Source organism: Drosophila willistoni, unplaced genomic scaffold (assembly GCF_018902025.1).
Source record: "Drosophila willistoni isolate 14030-0811.24 unplaced genomic scaffold, UCI_dwil_1.1 Seg171, whole genome shotgun sequence".
Lineage (NCBI taxonomy): Eukaryota > Metazoa > Arthropoda > Insecta > Diptera > Drosophilidae > Drosophila > Drosophila willistoni.
The window spans coordinates 1,906,003-1,926,116 of record NW_025814133.1 but is presented as its reverse complement, the minus strand read 5'-3'; the positions used below and the strand labels follow the sequence as shown (position 1 = coordinate 1,926,116).

General features: G+C 39.0%; 1 protein-coding gene across 1 annotated transcript; it reads left to right on the top strand.

Moving 5' to 3' along the window:
* The first annotated feature begins 6,848 nt into the window (after window positions 1-6,848).
* On the top strand, window positions 6,849-7,728 carry LOC124461008 (uncharacterized protein K02A2.6-like). The gene is made up of 2 exons (XM_047012597.1): window positions 6,849-7,131; window positions 7,169-7,728. Exons 1-2 carry the CDS (start codon window positions 6,849-6,851, stop codon window positions 7,726-7,728), a joined length of 843 nt encoding a protein of 280 aa, XP_046868553.1.
* The last annotated feature ends 12,386 nt before the right edge of the window (window positions 7,729-20,114 follow it).

Genomic DNA, 20,114 nt, shown 5'->3' with positions numbered 1-20,114 from the left:
TTTTTTCTATTTTTTAAACACTTTACTATTTTTTTTGTTTTTTAACCCTTTACGCGGACTTGGCAAACAGCTGTGGAAATTACATGTACATGTGAATGCATATGTAAAAGAGGTGGATTTGGACAAGTGCGGGGAAAAATATAAATAAAGAAATGGAAATGTAATGGAAAACGAGAACGTTGGACAAACACGCTAAGGATTAGGAACTACCATGGACCCTTGGAACAGGTCAGGTATGTACATACAATATGTAAAAGTGTGTAGGTCGCTATGGAGAAGCGGGAAAACCTCACACTTTTAATAGTATGTAGGGGCAAATGAAACGAATAATGAAATTTTGTACTTATCAGGAATTCCGCCGATGCAAGCTGGAGGAGCGGAAGGATATCCGGCTCGAAGGACCAATGTTCGTGGGGGGGCGGAAGGATCCAAATGAAATACAAGGAGTTGGCGGGTGCCAATTTCTTCAGTTTGTGGTGAGCGAGTGGTGAATTAAAACGCACGAAAAACTTCGGTTAAATAAACGTAGGTTTTATTATTTATATAATATTCACAGGTAACCCGGCACACACGGAGATGGTTCGGGTTGAAAGTGATTAACAAATCGCAAATTAACAATTAAAGGAGATGAACGGGTGTTCGGGTGAAAATCTCGATTCGGAATGATGGCGATGCCCATTAGAAAAAACCCAGTCACCCCTCCTGGTGTGACCGTAGATGCCGAGGATCAAAAAACCCTCCTCACTCTTCACTGCTCTTCGCCGCTCACTGCTGTTCACCCGGTGGCGTGAACAGTAAGTATGCGAAAAATGTCGAAAAAATGAAATGGTGCATGGCCTAAAGATCAAAAAAAATAATCTAGCATGAAAAATTGAAGCCTGTACTACGTGCGCGAAAAGTAAAATATCTGTAAAGAAATTTCTTAAAGTATCGGAAAATAGATCGAATGTGTTGTTGGGCTTAGTGCATACGGATATATGCGGTCCTATGGAAACAAAATGCGATATGCAATATATGGTGTGCGATATTTTGTGACATTTATTGACGATTGTTCGCGATTTGTTTTTGTATATTGCCTGAAGACGCGTGACCAATTGTTAGATTGCTTTAAAGACTTTGTTAGATTCGCGGAGAGGCAAACAGGTCAAAAGTTAAAAGAAATTCGTAGCGATAACGGGCGCGAATATTTAAGTCGTAACTTCGAATATTTCTTAAAGGAAAACGGCATTAAAAGACAATTAACAGTGCCATACACCCCACAGCAGAACGGGGTAGCTGAGCGCATGAATCGGACATTGGTTGAAATGGCCAGAAGTATGTTGGTACATTCTGGAGTCAATAAGATACTGTGGGCTGAAGCGGTGAAAAAGGCGGCGTATTTACGAAACAGGTCCGAGACGCATTCCTTAGTAAATATGACGCCTTATGAAGCTTGGTTTGGTAGAAGACCAAAAGTTTCCCACCTCAGAATCTTTGGAGCTAAGGTTATCGCTCTGAAGAAGACTCACAATAAGAAGTTCGCTGCTAAAGGGGAGGAATATTTAAGGATTGGATATTCATTGACAGCAAAAGCTTATCTGCATATTAACTGCATCTAGCAGTGAAGAGGGAGACATGGAGTTGTTTAAATACTATTTGCCGAGTAGCCCAACGCCGATCGGTTCTGAAGACTGTGACCAACCGGGTAACAGAGTAAATGAACTGAATCCAGATGAGCAAGAAAGAGATAACGATGCGAGCGACAACTATGAGAGCGCGGCTAGCGATCAGCTTGAAGCTGATGAAGAAAACGAGATCGGTCAACAGCCCCAAGGAGGTGAAGACGAAATCAACGAGGAGTCTGAAGCTGAAATTGGTGGAAGACGAGGACCAGGGCGTCCAAAAGTTATAAGAACGGGTAAACCAGCAGTATAATATGTTGAATATGCTAAAGGTAGAAAAGGTAAAAGTTCCATTAGGAGTTAACGAAGCTATTGAATACCAAACCACAAAAATGGTTTTGTCGAAAAGTTTAAGTCCAGGTTACTCGCTAAGGGTTGTGCGCAACAGTATGGTATTGATTATTTTGAAACTTTTTCGCCAGTAGTAAGGTACTCATCAATAAGATTGATACTAGCTCTAGCAGTAGAGTATAAACTTTATCTCCATCAACTAAACGTATCGTCGGCATATTTGAATAGTGACGTGTCAGAGGAAGTTTATATGAAACAGCCTAATCGATTTGTTAGCGAAGCCTATCCAGAGAGAGTTTTGAAATTGAAGAAATCGCTTTATGGCTTGAAATAGAGTAGTAGAGAATGGAATACCAGACTAGATGAAGTGCTCAGAAAGATAAATTTTAGACCATGCATTAGTGAACCATGTGTTTATGTACGCAATGAGAGAGGTAGTGGGGAATGTCTGATTGCAAGGCGATGTCTACACAACTGGAAGCAGGATATCAAGTAAAATGTGAAGACGCTTTCTGCATACCTACTGACGAGAAGAAATACCAGTCGCTTGTGGGGTCATTGATGTGTTTGGCCGTAACAACCAGGCCAGATATTTTACATTCAGTTGTACAGTTAGCGCAGATGAATATGAGACCTCATAAAGAACACGAAGTGGCGGCAAAAAGAGTGCTGCGCTATCTAAAGGGCACAGCTGGCATGAAGCTTCACTATGAGCTGACTGGAACCCAAATCAACGGGTACGTGGATGCTGATGGGGCAAACGACACCATAGAACGAAATTCATATACTGGATATGTTTTTATGTATGCTGGCAGCGCAATATCATGGGAGTCCAAAAAGCAAAGTCTGGTGGCTTTGAGTAGTACTGAAGCGGAGTACATTGCGTTATCCACGTACTTGAAGACGTTTTTGAACGAGATGGGTTTTAACGATTTAACGAAGTGCCCAATGTTTAACTAAAAACCCAACTCTGCATAATAGAAGCAAACACATTGTGGCGACCCGTGCCAAGGGAGCTTTCGGTGGCCGGCGATCAACAGACAGAAAGCCCCGCGGCTCAAGCCACGGAATGAGCTTTTCACGTTCGAGCTTTGGGTATCGCTTTCTCCATCTCTCTTCACTTTGATTCTTGGCGGCAAGCGCAGCATATAAACGTATAAAGCAACACATGAATAAATTAATAGCTAATTTGTTAATTGTTAATTTGTTGTTGTTTCTAATCGCTGGAATACGGGGTTGATACATTGGCGACGAGGTGAAAAGAAGGAAACACAGAGAAGAAGGATAACGCGGCCTAGCTAAAATAAAGAAAAAAAAGGAGTGAGGTTATACACGAAGCAACGCGTGCCAGACGCGGCCATAAGTAAAAATTAAATAAAAAATATACATATAAGTGCGTACATGTAAGTATACAATGGTGATGGAAACAGAATATAAATTAATTATCTGCATTTGACAGGGGCCGCTTCGAGAGAGTGCAAAGGCGACTCTAAGACAAGCCAAAAGAAGGAAAAACCAGAGGGCCGGGGCTAACTTCGACCGCGTCAAAGTTTGTATACCCTTGCAACTTTTATGGTAACTCTTTCCTTACCTAAAGCCATCAAAGTGGAAAAACGTTCAAGCTAAAAAGGCTAACATTTGCGAAAGAACGGCCTACAATCTTAGTATAGGAAATAACGAAGATATTGATCAAAGTCACTGTTTTCCACCGATCGTTCCTATGGGAGCTATATGATATAGTAACCCGATCTTTATCAAATTCAGCACAGTCATTAACAGATATATTAAACTAACAAATGTTTAATTTAAAAGCAATCGCGTCAAAAGTAACGAAGTTATTGACAAAAGTCACTGTTTTCGAAAGATCGTTTCTATGGGAGCTATATGATATAGTCACCCGATGTTGATCAAATTTGGCACAGTCGTTTATATGTGTAATTAATTCACCAATATGACATGATTCATGACAATAGCTCAGAAAATAACAAAGTTATTGAGAAAAGTCACAGTTCGTGACTTTGCCATTTGTATGGGAGCTATATGATATAGTGATCCGATCCGGCTGAATCCGAGATATGCAACGCCTGCAGTATATACAAGCCTACATGCGAAATTTCAGCTCTGTAGCTTTTACGGTCTAGGAGGAGTTTGCGTTGATCCAGACGGACGGACAGACGGACGGACGGACGGACGGACGGACGGACGGACGGACGGACGGACGGACGGACGGACATGGCTATTTGAACTCGTCTCGTCGTGCTGATCAAGAATATATATACTTTATATGGTCGGAAATGCTTCCTTCTATGCGTTGCACACTTCTGACCAAAATTAATATACCCTTTTTGCAAGGGTATAAAAAGCAAACAGCTGAGCAAGGCAGAACTAACGCCCGTGCAAGCTGAAAAATATCTGGAAAATGCCAGAAGTTGTACACAGCATGGCTGAACACGAAATAAAGTGTAAGCTAAAACAAATCAGCAAAATGGCTGAAATTAAACAATTTCTGTGCGCCAACATAGAAAAATCGTTGTGGCGCAACGAGTGGGAGAAATGGCCTCGGTCATTCAATATCTATATGGACACAGAAGAGATTTCATCGGTAATTAAAAAGCGGAACAAATTATTGCATCTCGGCGGACCACAGCTACAAGAGGTGGTGTACAGTCTTCCAGGCGCGTTAGTGGCATACGATGCGACAAAGGAAAATGATGCATTTACTCCTTTGGTGGATAAATTAAATGAATATTTTTCACCGCAACGTAACGCCGTATTCGAAAGACACATGTTTCGCAGCATGGTGCCCCGCCAAGGTGAGTGCTTCGCCGAGTTCTTGCTGCGGCTAAGACAACAAGCCAGTAAATGCTCTTTTGGAGCCACCAAGATCGAAATAGAGGAAATCTGCATCGCTGATAAAATCATTGATGCCTGGGCTAAGACTGCGTTGACAAAGAAGCTATTAGAAGCGGAGCTCAAGCTGGAGGAGATAATAAATACTTGCACAGTTGAAGGGCAAGTAAATCAGCAATCAGAGGCAATGGTGATTCCGTCGGATGCCGATACTGTGAAGAAAATTGCGGTCCAAACAAAAAGAAATGACAGGACGAATGATGTGTGTGGCCGGTGTGGAGCAGTAGACCATGATGAACGCAGTATGGCATGCCCGGCAAGAAACTCAAAATGTAATAAATGTTCCCGGTTCGGATATTATGCTCGGATGTGTAAGACCGCATTGAAGCGACGTTTTGGAACACCAAATGATAATCAACGCAAGCGACCACCAACCTCACAGTTTCGGGTGCGCGCCATTGATGAGAAGGAGACTAAGTGTCAGTGCGACAACAGTTGGTCGAACTGTTTTAAAATAACTGGTGAATCAGGAGGAGAAGAAACTGTATCATGTCTAGTTGGGGATCCCAGCTGCAAATGATAATTGACTCCGGATCACGGTACAACCTGATAAGCCTTGGCGATTGGCTGCAGTTGAATAGTGTAAATGCGACAGTGTTCAATGTTCGTACCCACTCGTCTACGCAGTTTCGAGCCTATGCTTCGGATGACGTGCTGAGGGTGACTAACGTTTTTGAAGCTCCGATAAAAATTCAGGAAAGACCAGAGATGATTGCTACATTTTATGTAATTGAAAATGGTAGACAATCGTTACTAGGACGGGACACAGCCGTACAACTCAATGTCCTAAAAATTGGTGTAAATAGAGTGGATTCGTGCGCACATTTTCCGAAATGGAAAGCTTCACCTGTGAGATTGGCCATAGACCACAATGTGAGACCAGTGCAGCAGCCAATGCGGAGATTTCCGACTGCGTTAGAAGATCGAATTGCAAAAAGGATAAGCCAGGCTGTGCAGCAAGACATTATAGAGCCAGTCCATGGACCGAGTTCATGGATTTCACCAGTTGTAATTGCGTATAAAGGAAGCGGCGAGATAAGGCTATGTCTGGATATGCGAAGGGCGAATTTGGCCATCTCGAGGGAAAACAACCCACTGCCAACATTCGACATGTTCATGACCAAACTACGGGAGGCGAGATGTTTTTCCAGACTGGATTTGAAAAATGCTTCTCACCAATTGGAACTCGATGAGTCAAGTCGGCAAATTACCACATTTATTACATACAAGGGACTATTTCGATATAAAAGACTGCTTTCGGAGTTAATTCGGCTCCAGAAATTTTCTAGAGGCGGCTGGAAGAATTGTTAGCAGGCTGCCCCAAAGCTCTGAACTATATTGTCGATGTCATCGTCTTCGGCAAAAATTAAGAAGAACACGACAAGGCGCTGACTGCGGTTCTGAAAATCTTTGATACCCACAACGTTGTTTTGAATAAGCAAAAATGTGTGTACAGAACAACAAAACTCAAGTTTCTTGGCCATATTCTATCGGACCATGGTATCGAAGCGGATCCGGAGAAAGTTAAAGTGATCACAGACTTCCGTGCTCCGAAAACTAAGGAGGAGACAAGGAGTTTCCTGGGCCTCGTAACATACGTGGGGAAATTTATACCCGATCTCGCCAACACGACGCAGCCACTGAGAAGATTAATAAAGGCGAATACCAAATACCAAACTGGAATTCGACCTGATAACGGATCATAAGCCATTGGAATCCATCTTTAAACCAACTTCGAAACCACCGGCACGTATCGAACGTTGGTTGCTACGCCTACAGTCCTACCGTTTCCGAGTCATCTATAAAGCAGGAAAGGAAAACATCGCAGATTCCGTGTCGCGTCTTTGTCAACTTACAGAAGCAGTAGCTTTCGACTGGTAGGATGAGCAGAATATCTTTTAAATTGTAGCCAAAGGAGTACCAAAGTTTCTAACCATATCGGAAATCATGGAAAAAAGTATGCAGGACGAAGAAATAATTGATGCAATGACCTATCTTAGCACCAACTCATGGGAGGCGAACTCATCCAGTCCATATTATCCGTTCCGATGGGAGTTATCGACAGTTGGAAATGTACTCTTACGCGGAACGAAAATAGTTATACCAACAATACTACGATCGCAAGTGCTCGAACTGGCTCACGAGGGCCACCCGGGTGAATCGGCTATGAAACGAAGATTACATTCAAAGGTGTGGTGGCCAAGGATCGACCGAGAAGCAGAAGGATTTGTTAAGGACTGTAGAGACTGCATCTCCATATCGCTAGCAAGTAAACCAGCGCTTATGTGTCGCATCTGACTTACTAGGACCTTTACTGAGCAACGTCTATGTACTGGTGTTGATCGACTATTTTTCCAGATACATGGAATTAAAGTTTATAAAAACCATTTCGTCGAAGGTGCTGATCGAGCAAATGGATGAGATATTTTCTCGTTTGGGAATACCACGAACGCTGAGAACCGATAATGGTCGGCAATTCGTAAGAGTCGAACTTCAAGATTTTTGTCGGACCAATGGTATTACCCAAATAACGACACCACCATATTGGCCGCAGGCGAATGGCGAAGTTGAAAATATGAACAAGTCTTTGGTGAAACGCCTTAAAATTGCGTGGTCGAAAGGGAAAGATTATAAAAGAGAGATCCAAAACTTTGTCATGATGTACAACGTAACACCACATGGAACCACAGGAGCAGCTCCTTCGGAATTGATGTTTAACCGGATCATTAGAGACAAGATACCGGATGTTCGAGACGTTGTGGGTGATGTCGGTGAATCCTCGGAAAGAGACTTGGATTGCTGGAACAAACAGAAGGGAAAAGAGAAAGCAGACAAGGAAAGAGGCGCCAAAGCTTCGGATATCTAACCCGGAGACAAAATTGTGCTGAAGAATGTCTTGTGCCCACATAAGCTGACACCCACGTTTGATACAACCGAGTACGTGGTAGTCAACAGAAAAGGGAATATAGTCCAAGTGCAAGGAGGAGGGAAAACGCTAACCAGGGATGTGAGTCATTTAAAAAAAATTCCAGTTACAGGTACCCATGAAGCTGCAACGACAACCGATAGTGTTCAGGGCACGAGCACACCCAGACAAACGTCCCAAGCACCGAAAAATGAAGCTTGCGCTCTGGACGAGGGATTGAAGCTGAAGCTGAAAAATATTGGAGGGATGTGGAGACCCGTGCCAAGGGAGCTTTCGGTGGCCGGCGATCAACACACAGAAAGCCACGCAGCTCAAGCCACGGAATGAGCTTTTCACGTTTGGGTATCGCTTTCTCCATCTCACTTTACTTTGATTCTTGGCGGCAAGCGCAGCATATAAACGTATAAAGCAACACATGAATAAATTAATAGCTAATTTGTTAATTGTTAATTTGTTGTTGTTTCTAATCGCTGGAATACGGGGTTGATACACACACTAATATAAAGTATCATCATGTCAGAGAGCTTTATAAGAAAAATGAAATAGATGTTAAGTATATCTGTAGTAACGACATGATCTCTGACGTCTTGACTAAGAATTTGCAAAAATGTAAACATATGAAATGTATCACTGAAATGAATTGTCATTAGTACTTAAGCATACAAGTAATTTGTTGAGAGGGAGTGTTGATAATTTGGGATTATTATCGTATCTAATAATTTGGCAACAATATGTATTTGTAGTCTGGCCACACTAATTTTTCAGTTTAGTTGGTTGTTCTCTTTCATGGTACCATTCGGTTCACCATATAATAGTCTCAATAAATATATATATATACTCTACTGCGAAACTTTGTTCTAGAATTATTTGGAGTGGGTCATTTCTCATTTCTTTATAATTTTAATAGACGTACCAAACAGCCGGTTTCTATAATTATTATTAATACTACGACAACAAGGAAACTATTTTTATATTAGAGAATTTTCTTGTTTTTTGAGTTTTTTCTTTGCATATTTGCATATATCTTTCTTTTTCTTCTCAGCCAAATTAAAACGTTTGGCTGACAACAGACGATAAGAGCCATAATTATTTTTGTTGTTTCTTCTTTTTTTTTTTTGTTGATGATGACCCTTCAACCACTTTTTTTTAAATATTATTAGAAAAGTTTTCTTTTGTATTTTTGTAATTATTATTATGATTTTTCTTTCTATACCAATGACCTCAAATGGTCATATATAAGACGATTTTAATTTAATTAAATGATTATAACGAATACGAAAAAAATAAAGATAACTTAAAACCTTTTGTATAGCAATTACTTTAATTATTTTCATAAGTATTTCAAGTTTGGATCGTATTTGCTTGAATATGAATATTATTTGAAATATTAAAAAAAAAATATAATAGATTCATGCATATCTAAAAATTTTTTTTGAAAAGCGAGAAAAAAAAATTATCTCAACTGTATCGTGCACAGCGAGCCAGAGACGTGGAAAAGTTAGTAGAGTGTGGTTGGCTGACAATTCAAGTATACATTTCATTTGTCATTTTTAACAAAAAAATTCTCCCACAACATTGTTAGTAATAGCCTATCAAAACAAAAAGATTAGTAGTTCGCAAGTTGCACTTTCGTGCATCAACTTGATTATGAAGCTTATATTTAACCCTCTCATGCCCGAATTAAATTGGGCGTGGCTAAAATTTTTTTGAATTGACATATAAGCTAGACTTGACCTTAATATCAGCTGAAAAAAATTTGAATGTCCTTGGTGTCCTGGTTCAAGAGCTACAGGATGTTGCGTATATGCAACATTGGGCAATTGTGTTATATATTTGAAGTCAAATTCTTTTTTTTTTTCAAATGCCGTTTATTAATATTTATGTGTGATAGGACACAAAACAATTTTTTTGGGGATTGGAGAACAAGTGCACATTACACTTGCTACATTTACAGCTTGAAAATCCCGATCTGCATACTCTACATCTTCCTCTTGTTCCCCATTTCGGCCAATGATTATAACCATCAAGTCGTAGTGACTTTGCTGGGTCTGCAACATAAGCTCTTTTAGGGGGGTTTGACTTAGAGCCCGTAGAAGGAGCTGGTGAAGATGGAGCTGGTGATAATGGGGCTGGTGATAACGGAGGTGGTCATAATGAAGTTGGTGATAATGAGGATGAATTCTTTGTCAAAAGGAGTGATGATGGATATAACTTGTCATATTCAGGTGTTCCCTTATGAGGCTGATTAGAATTGTCGTTCAAATGGAAAAACTGTTTAATTTTTTCAAATCTGTAATGCATTTGCAACGGCCGCTAGCTTGAAATCCACCCACGCCATTCTATAAGCTGGTATTTTCACAACTGCAAGGTAAAGAAGTATGCCAACAAACATTTCAGTGCATTTCAATTCTACGCTCTTCGTTTGAATGGCATATAGTTCGTTTCCTCTCATATTTTCTGCCCCAGTTCATCCGCAAAAAAAATACTAAAATATTTGATGGGGTTTTTCACGGCATTGCTGCGTAATTCACTTTTCCAAGTGGTCTCACTTTCCATAAACTTTGTACTCCTCCACTTCAAATTCCTCAAATCAATTAGTTCCATTACCTCCTGTACAACGTTTTCATTTTCATTCAATTCTCCATCATTTTCGCATCTAATAAGTTGGTCAATCAATCTAACTTGCACATTTTCAGCTCTGTTATCCAAATTTTGCAAAGTTACTTCTTTAATTTCCTCCATATTTCGATCTTCTTCTTCTTCATTTTCCTCATCACCCGAATCATCCCAATCAAAGTTGGCAAATTTTTCAATCTCAGCTTGAGTCAGACCTTTTGGAGAATCTGTATACAGAAAAAATTTTATTTTTCCAAAATTTCCACAGTAGCCCAATGTTGCATATACGCAACACTACATTTACAAAATTATTACAAACAAACTAAATAGTTTTTTCATTGGTTTTTTTTATATACTCTCTTACCTTTCTTTAACAAGTTGTTGAACTTAGATTTACGATGAAGTAATTGTTTAATTGATTTTAAACACTAATTTAAAACCACGTGTTTTTACAGATCTCATTATACCATACACCCATAGGGTGAAATGGTATATTAAAGTCGCCAAAATGTATGTAACAGGCAGAAGGAAGCATCTCCGACCCCATAAAGTATATATATTCTTGATCAGGATCAACAACCGAGTCGATCTAGCCATGTCCGTCTGTCCGTCCGTCCGTCCGTCTGTCTGTCTGTCCGTCTGTCCGTATGAACACCTAGATCTCGGAGACTGTAAGAGCTAGAGCCACCAAATTTGGTATGTAGACACGTGTAGTATGTAGAGTGATCAAGTTTATTTCAAATTTTTTGCCACGCCCCTTTCCACCCCCGCAATTAAAAAAAAGGGTTTATCTCAAAAACTATTCCAGCTAGAGACACCATATTTGGTATGTATATTCGCTTAGTAAATGCACACATTTTGTATGTGTAAAAATTTTGCCACGCCCTTTTCCGCCCCCGTAATTTGAAAAACTTGATTATCTCCCGTATTTTTTTACCTTATGCAATCAAATTTGGCACACTTTAATTTGATACTAATATCTAGCAAAATACCAAATTTGATCAAAATCGGGCAAAAAACAGTCGAGTTATGCATATAAACGTTTTTCCATAAGGCCGGAGTTGGCCGTTGGCTGGTGGGGGCGCTAGGGTGCTCGTATGATTGAGTGAGCGAGATACTAAGATATGCTTGTAAAAAGTATGTGAAAATGCATTTGTTTAATAAAGTTGAAATGTTTGCTTTACTAGTGTATGGTATACCCAAGTCGGCGAGACGACTTACTTACTTCATTTTTTCACTATGCTCTCGGGAGAATAGCTACAAACTGAACGCGTGTGCAGCTGACTGCCGAACAACTAGCTGTAAGCTCACTTAGCACATGCAGCTATATTTCAGCGAAAGTTTCAAAACAAAAAATTTAAAACAACGGTAGTTATAGGCTTATAAATCCAATGTTGCGTATATGCAACATCGGGCATGCGAGGGTTAAAATTATTAAATGAAGCAAGTTTAGGCTTGCGTATTTCCCTTGCTTTTCTTCGCTCTTTGGCCTACGCTTGCATCAAAGTGCTTGGTCAGCGTTCACCCGCTGGCCTGGTTCTAGCTCATGTTACGCTTGTGCATACATAGCTTATGTGAATATATGTATGTGTATATACAAATGTACATACATACATATATGATCATGCTTAGCTGTATATTTATGTGAATATGTTTATGTGCATACATCAATGTATTAATATAAACATATTCAAGTGCACTATTATATTTTTATGCGTATATGTTTAATTGTTTATACTTGCAACAAAGTGTTACAAGTTGAGCTCTTTGTACTAAATGATTATTTGTATGAATATACTTCAGGCTTTCAACATGAATTGGTGCTTCTTTTCGCCACAACACAGTTTTGGCATTGCAAAAATATGGTAACTGATATAAAGAACAAAGATGATTAAATTCAGATAGTTAATTCCGAACATAATCGCGCACATACGGCGACGCAAGAAAACATCAATTAAATACTTCGGGAGTATTACTTCCCAAAAATGGCAAAATTAACCAATGAAATCGTCTTAAATTGCAAAGTCTGCACTACAGCTAAGTACGACCGTCACCCAAAAAAACAAGAACTTTGGGAAACGCCCATACCGTCTTATCCCGGCGGAATGCTGCCACTGACCACAAGCTATTCCTGACCTGCGTGGACAAGTTTTCCAAATTTGCTGATAAAACTATTCCCATATTGCAGTTGGTCAATATTTTTCCAAAAATAAAGACAATTAATTGTCACAACGAATCATCGTTTAATTCAGAGACGATTACCTCGATGTTAAAAAATCAATTCGAAATAGACATAATAAACGCACCTCCATTGCATAGCTGCTCGAATGGACAAGTGGAACGATTCCACAGTACATTGCTAGAGATAAACAACTGCCATTTGCATGAAAATTGATAATCAACTCAATGATACGACTCAAATCATAGTAAGAGCAGCAATAGAATATAATAAAACAATTTATTCTGTTACAGAAGAAAAGCCAATTGACGTTATCCATGCACAACACACTGATTTGCGGGAAAATATTAAAGACAAAATAAACAAAGCCCAGCAAGATCAAAAAAGGGTATTTGACGTAGGTGACAAGGTATTCATTAAGAACAAAAAAAAATTGGGAAACAAATTATGCCCATTTTGTTCTGAGGGACGCTTACAAGCAGACCTGGGAACGTCTGTCATTATTAATTCCCCGGATCGTGTGCGTCGAACTGCACATGCGTAATTTGCTGGGTCTTTGCATTTCACCATGATTACGCCCGACCTCTTCTTTTTAGCAGGGGTCAGCTTGATTTTAACCCTTTGTCATTTTCCTCCAGTGGTGTTGGTTGCGTCTGAAGAGCCTCATAGTTATGCTGCTGGTGATGCTGCTGCTGTTGGGGGGCTCCGGTTCCTTGGTTGGTCCTGATTTGGTGGCTTGTTTTCTTTTTCCTGTCGTTCTTTTTTGGCGCCAGCGGGTCTTTCGTCCTGGTGTCCTTGCTCTTCGGATTCTCTTCACTGGTTGTTGGATTTCAGCCTTGCCATTAACCGGGATACCCATAATCTCGTGTAGAATTTTGCCTAGTGCGGTCATCAGCGCGGTAGGTGACTGCGGCGGTCCTACGGCCTCTTCACCTTAAAAAAAGAAAGGCAAAGTGTTGTGTTTTGTGGAATATACAAGGAAAAAAAATTGTTTACAAATATGAAAAGTGTAACATAACAAAAGGAGCGGACCCAAAAGATGGGAGGAAGGGAAGGACTTACATAAATTGTGAGGTTTCTTTTTGTTTCTTATGCTGCAAGGTTTTTTTGTTGTTTGTTTTTTAAATAATTATGATTAATAATATTATCAGGGGATGCACAAATGATAAACAAAGTTGGTAGTACATGTGGGTGTTTCTCTCTCTATGTGTATGTGGAGGCACTGCTATTCCTTTTCCTGTTGCTGCAATAAGGCAGCAATTTCCTGGAACTTGTGACTAAAATCCACACTAGTTTCACTAATCACCGACATGCTGGAAGATGGATCCAATATGTCTCTAGTCGCATCGATTTTCATCTTCGCCAGTCGAGCTTGTGCTTTCATCCTGTATGGCTGCCGATGACTCTGGCAGAGTAATGTCCACTAAAGACGATGTTGATGATCCTCCAGCTAATATAGATGAAGATAATGTGCTTGGGGCACAAAAATCCAAAGTTTGAATATCTCGACCTACAATTGAGCCATCACCATCGTAAGTTGATTCCTCATCGTTTTGTTTTCTGGCCACGCAGCTGATACGTCAGCTGTGGCAGTTGAAGAGGAGATGGGCTCAAAGAGGCTGCTATGCAAATGACGTACATTCAAATGATCATAGGGATGCTCCATGGTGGCTGGGGTCAGTATTTGTCGTTGGACCAAAACTTGGCGATTGTTTTATATTGGCTATGGGCCGTCGCACTTTTAACATGGGAGTACGAAATACTATTTCGCCAGTTGAAGCAACCAGATGATAATGTGTTATGACCTTCGTTATGCAGATGCAGATGAGGATGAGGTTGATGTTGATGTTGAGGAGGATGGTGTAGCCGATGTGCCAGAATTTTGTTGTTGTTGTTCATTAATATCGATGATGCCGCTGCTGTTGCTGCTGCTCATGCCAGCGCCGGCGTAGGCTCACACCAACTGCAACTGCGGATTCCACCTTTTGCATATTCTTATTCTTAAAACAACTAACCGTCACGCCCAAATATTTTTGTTATAGTATATTGCACTATATTCAAAAAAGAGGGCTTACAGCATGTGTAAAAACATACACATAAGCACATAAAAATGTAAAATCTGTAGCTGTAATTTTGGCGTTCTTTTTTCGCTAAAGTTTGAATTCAAAACCATCATAAAAAGAATTCTAATTCTATGATTATGATTATGATTATAATCTTATACATTAGTATGATTTATTGACCTAAAGCCGGCTAAAACCTATTTTAAAAATTGTGAATAAAAGACTTTACATTAATCACAACATATTTTGAAATGCAAGCTCTGACTAGTGCAAAAAGTTCTGTTTTGAATATTTTTTTCCCATTTTAGTTTTGATTACTTTTCTTAATAAGTGTCATTTTGCATTGATTTTGTTCCTTAAAATTAGCCTATGCACTAAGGTCTGGATGTCGATTTTTTTGGCATAAAGTCCAAATTTTCATGAAAAGATTCGGTGGTTTTGGTAATTGAATTTGAAAGTAGATACCCTGAGCACAAAATATCGATAAAAAAAAAATTTTTTAATGGCATCCTTGGGTTCGTACCAGGGTCTCAAAGTCAGACATGTGCTTTGTGCGTAATCGACATTTGGAAAGTGAAAAAAAAACCCTAAAGTTTAAAGTGCCACCATTTGTGCAATTTTGCACATAAAAATAATTTAAAATATGGCAAATATACATCAAGGTATGTAGTTTTTAATGTATATATTTATTTTATGTGTAGTCTTAGGATTTAAGTGTTGTGTAATGTCCAATAAATGTGTATTTTTTTAGAAAATTGTTTTGCGTTCTCTGTGTTTCGTAGAATAGAACTAACGAGCTGACACCTGCTGACAAAAAGTAATGACACAAGTTGGTACCTATATGTGTCGTCTTTGATCGCAAACTAATGCCTTCGCCCAGTTTTTCCCCCTTTTCCATTAATTTGATAACATTCAGGCAAGTTCGAATTTTGTCATAAAGAACTCATCGATATTTGGTGCAGCAACAATCGAGAAATAAAATCTGTATCAGAGTGGATCTACAGTAAAGTCAACAATAACCATCTGGAATACGAAAAAAATTATAAACTATCTATTTTGTGTATGTTTATAATTATTAATTGGTCAAAACAGTTCCGAAAATTTAAAAATTCAGCCTGAAAGTATGCAATCGGGTCAAATTTTATAGTTTTCGACAAATCGCGGTAAAACCATGGTGCAATTCCAAAAATTGAAATTTTCTTTTAGTATTTCCAGCATGCTTGCAAAATTTCAACTCTCTAGCATTCAAACTGTAGTTTATGCCAAAAAAAACGACATCCCGACCATAGTGCTATGCTTTAAAAATATAAGAAAAATTTAAAGGCACGATGCGATTGCCTCTAATCAATCTAATCTAAATTGTCGTAGTGTATAAAAGAAAAATGTAGCATTCGAACTGCCCCAGTCGAACCTGATTAAAACTAAATGTAGAAGTAAAATCATCTAACCAACACTCTCGAGGAAGACAGACGTGTTTTTAAGCTCCCGCGTTTTTAACTGATTTCATATTTTTTTATTTTCTTTTATCGGCATCGCAAGCGCAATTAAAATTATAATCTGAAATCTAACTTGCATCTTACCTCTCGTTGCGTTTTTGTGTTAATAATTTTAACAGTCTTAATTTCTGGTTATCGCTTTCCTAAAACCCTTTGTTGGTTTTTTCTTTTCTTCGTCTCTTTCCCACCTTAATCTAATTTATTTTTGAAGTGAAAACTTCTTCAGAATCGTTGGGAGTGATTTCAGACTCGATGAAACGAAAAAGCGACACTAAACAGAGACACATATAGATCTTATAGTATTTAGCCTGCGAGAGAATGAGATGCAAATATATAAAAAGCATTATAAATAAAAAGCATTATGAAAAACTTCGACCAAGCTGGGAGTCGAACTCCGGCCGCCCGATCGCCAAGCGAGCACACTAACAACAGAGCCACGTCGACACTTTGTAAATTGTGGTCGAGTTGTGTAGTTAGTGTGCTCGCGTGTCTCTAAAAAGAGACATAACGACAATCCGAAAATGAGATGCGTGCTTAACTACAGAACTCGACGGCAATTTAGAAAGTGTCGACGTGGCTCTGTTATTAGTGTGCTCGCTTGGCAATCGGGCGGCCGGGGTTCGACTCCCAGCTTGGTCGAAGTTTTTTTTATAATGCTTTTTATATATTTATATATTTTTTTGTGATACATTTTTATTTACTTTTTATACCCTTGCAGAGGGTATTGTAAAATTGGTATATAAATTCTTGATCAGCATGAGAAGCTGAGTTGATATAGCCATGTCCGCAAAATGTTTTCTTCTAGACCTATATGATATAGTGGTCCGATCCTAAAGATTTTATACTTTATCTTACCCGGGTAATAAAAAACCCCAAAAAAAGATTTCATCCCGATAGCTCTTAAGACGGCTGAGTAAAACGCATACGCACAGACGGACGGACAGATGGACATGGCTATATCAACTCAGCTTCTCAGGTCGTAAACGCCTCCTTCTGTGCGTTACGAACTTCTGACCAATTTTACAATACCCTCTGCAAGGGTATAAAAAGTAAATAAAAATGTATCACAAAATATATAATGAATGAATGCACAGCAACTAGAATCACTGTCTGTTCAGCTTTCTAAAGTGGGAGAAATATGTGCATGCGAAACCAGATTGAGCAATGGAAAAACAGTTTTAATTGTGGCAATTTATATTTCACCGAATCAATCAATAAATAGCATCACGGAATTCATTCATGAAAATTTAATAAAGTATACACCAGAAGTATCGCGGATACTTAGAAAAGATTACGATAAAGTTCCAATGATTTTAAGTGGCGATTTTAACGTAAATTTTGCATTGGACACAGCGGTTCCTTTAATTGACTTTCTCAATACAACATTCAGTTTAAAAATGTGTAACAATCGCACTGAATCAACAACACGATCAAAAACAACAATTGACGCGGTATTTCAAAGATATGTTGACAACATCGAAACCAAAGCATTTGTATCATATTTTAGCTATCATAAGCCACTCGTATCATTTGTTGAAATTGAAAACATTGAGGATGAATAATAATAATAAAATGAAGAAAATAATAAAATGAAGAAAATAAAAAATATGACCTTTATAGCAATATTATAATGAACCTATAATTATCCCGCTCCTAATGCTGCTTTCGTCTCATTCTCTCTCAGTTTGTTTTACGGAAGGTTTCACTTCTATCGTGTCTAGCCGTTAGACGCCCTCTTTTTTTTTTTGCAAATCACAAGCAACGCTCATTTGTTGTTGTCTTACAATTTCTTTGAGTTTTTGTTTTTGTGATTTCTAGTTCACGCGCTCGCGCTCATTAACTTTTGTTTCTCGTTTTCGTTTCACTCGTCGCCGTTATTTGCGCTCATATTGCAGTCTATTGTGTGTCTAAAATATAGACTCTTTATCTTTTAGTCAGTGCTCTCTTTTTCTTTTAACCCTTGTGCACCCTCAATATCTCTCTTTCTTATTATTTCTGGACCTCAGAGTGAGTTATATATTTTAATAGCAAAACATTTCTCATTTTTATTTGTTTGGTTACTAATTCTTCTTATTACCTCATAATGCCTGTCTATTCGGTTAAAAATTGTTTGCAGCCCGCCCCACCCCTGAATAGTTTTATTTACTGTTGGTTGTGTAAAACTACAGTACAGGGTAAGTGCGTCGGCTTTACATGCAGGGCAAAGGATCTTTTAGATCAAAAAAAGGGTCTCAAATGGGGATGTGAGTCATGCCGCATCGTAGAAGATGAAATGGAACTTTTCATGCGGCAAACAAAGGATAACCCGATGAGTTTGCCCGCCAGTTTTCCTAAACTCTCGCAAGAGTTTAAAGCTGTCGAGTCTCAGTTTAGTACGTTAACGCTACTGACTAAATCTCGAAACAGTAAGAGGGCGGGAGAACAGACTTTTGATTTGTCCTTGCGTTTGCCTGTCTCCACATCTATATCGGCTCCGACCCCTTCTCAACCAATGCAAACTCCAATTCCGCACACAATGTCTGTAGTGTCCGTTTTGTCTAGGCAAGAATCTACACCCATGGATATTGGATGGATGGATGTTGCCGACAGGAATTCTAGTAATAGTAATGCCGGAGTTCAACTTGTTGCAACTGACGCTACAATTAATGCGATCTAAGGCAGTGTCGTTAAGATAATAAGTTGCTAAGTATGGAGTGCATCAATAAAAAGGAATAACTTTACATTTAGAGCCGTTAAGGTTTAATAGGTTGGTTTCACACCAACTCTGAAGATCATTAAAATCCGATTGAAGTAGGCAAGAAAACGATATGTCTTTAAAACTGAGGTAAAGCTTGACATCATCCGCGTACATAAGCACCCGAGAATGTGACACTACCAATTGAAGATCATTTATAAAAAGAGTGAATAGCCATGGACCCAAATGACTACCCTGAGGTACTCCAGAGGTCACTTGGATGGTCTTAGAAAATGAAGACTTAAAGAGGACCTTTTGTGTACGCTAAGAAAGATGTTAAAGAATCCAATCTAGCAAAAGGCTGGGGATGCCAAGTGCGTTTAATTTATATAAAAGCAGAGTATGATTAACAGAGTCAAAGGCCTTGCTGAAGTCAGTATAAATGACGTCAGTTTGCACGGCAGTCTTGAACCCGTTGATTGAGTGAGATGTAAATTCTAATAGGTTAGTAGTTGTCGATCTACGTTTTTTAAACCCATGTTGGGATGACGAAATGATTGAGCTACAAAAATGCTGCAATTGAGATGTTATTATTTTCTCAAATGCTTTGGGTGTGGCAGACAATTTAGAAATACCCCTTTAATTGGAGGCTTCGGACTTTTTCCCCTTTTTATAAAGAGGAATAATATATGATTCCTTCCTGATAGACGGGAAGGCGGAAGATGTGACGGACAGTGTAAACAACTTAAGTATTGGCTTACAAAGGGCCTCTGCGCAAAACCTTAATACGCAGCCTGGTATTCCATCAGGGCCAGGTGCATATATTGGTTTGACGGAACTGAGCACGCTAAGAACCGAACTTTCATCAAACACAGGGTCTAAAATGCAATTAGACGATTGCAAGTGATGAGGATAAGGAGGATTTGCTTGATAAATCGAAGAGGAATAATTTGTTTTGAAAAAATCAAAATCATTGTCAGCTTTATTGTTTTCGAAAGACAAGTAAGACGGGTACACCGATGTCTTACGTTTAACATTGACAAATTTATAAAATTGCTTAGGATCGCGAGAAAACCTAAGTTTACATCGCTGAAGATAATCTTTATAGCAATGTGAATTCAGCACCATAAAATTTGATCGAGCAACTACATATAGGGAAAAATCCGATGCTTTACAGGATTTTTTAAGTCTTTTATAACATTTCGATTTTACGTTCTTCAAGTTACATAACTCACGTGAGAACCAAGGAGGTCTATCAGACCATCCTAGAGTCACACGCGGGACACAAACATCAAAAA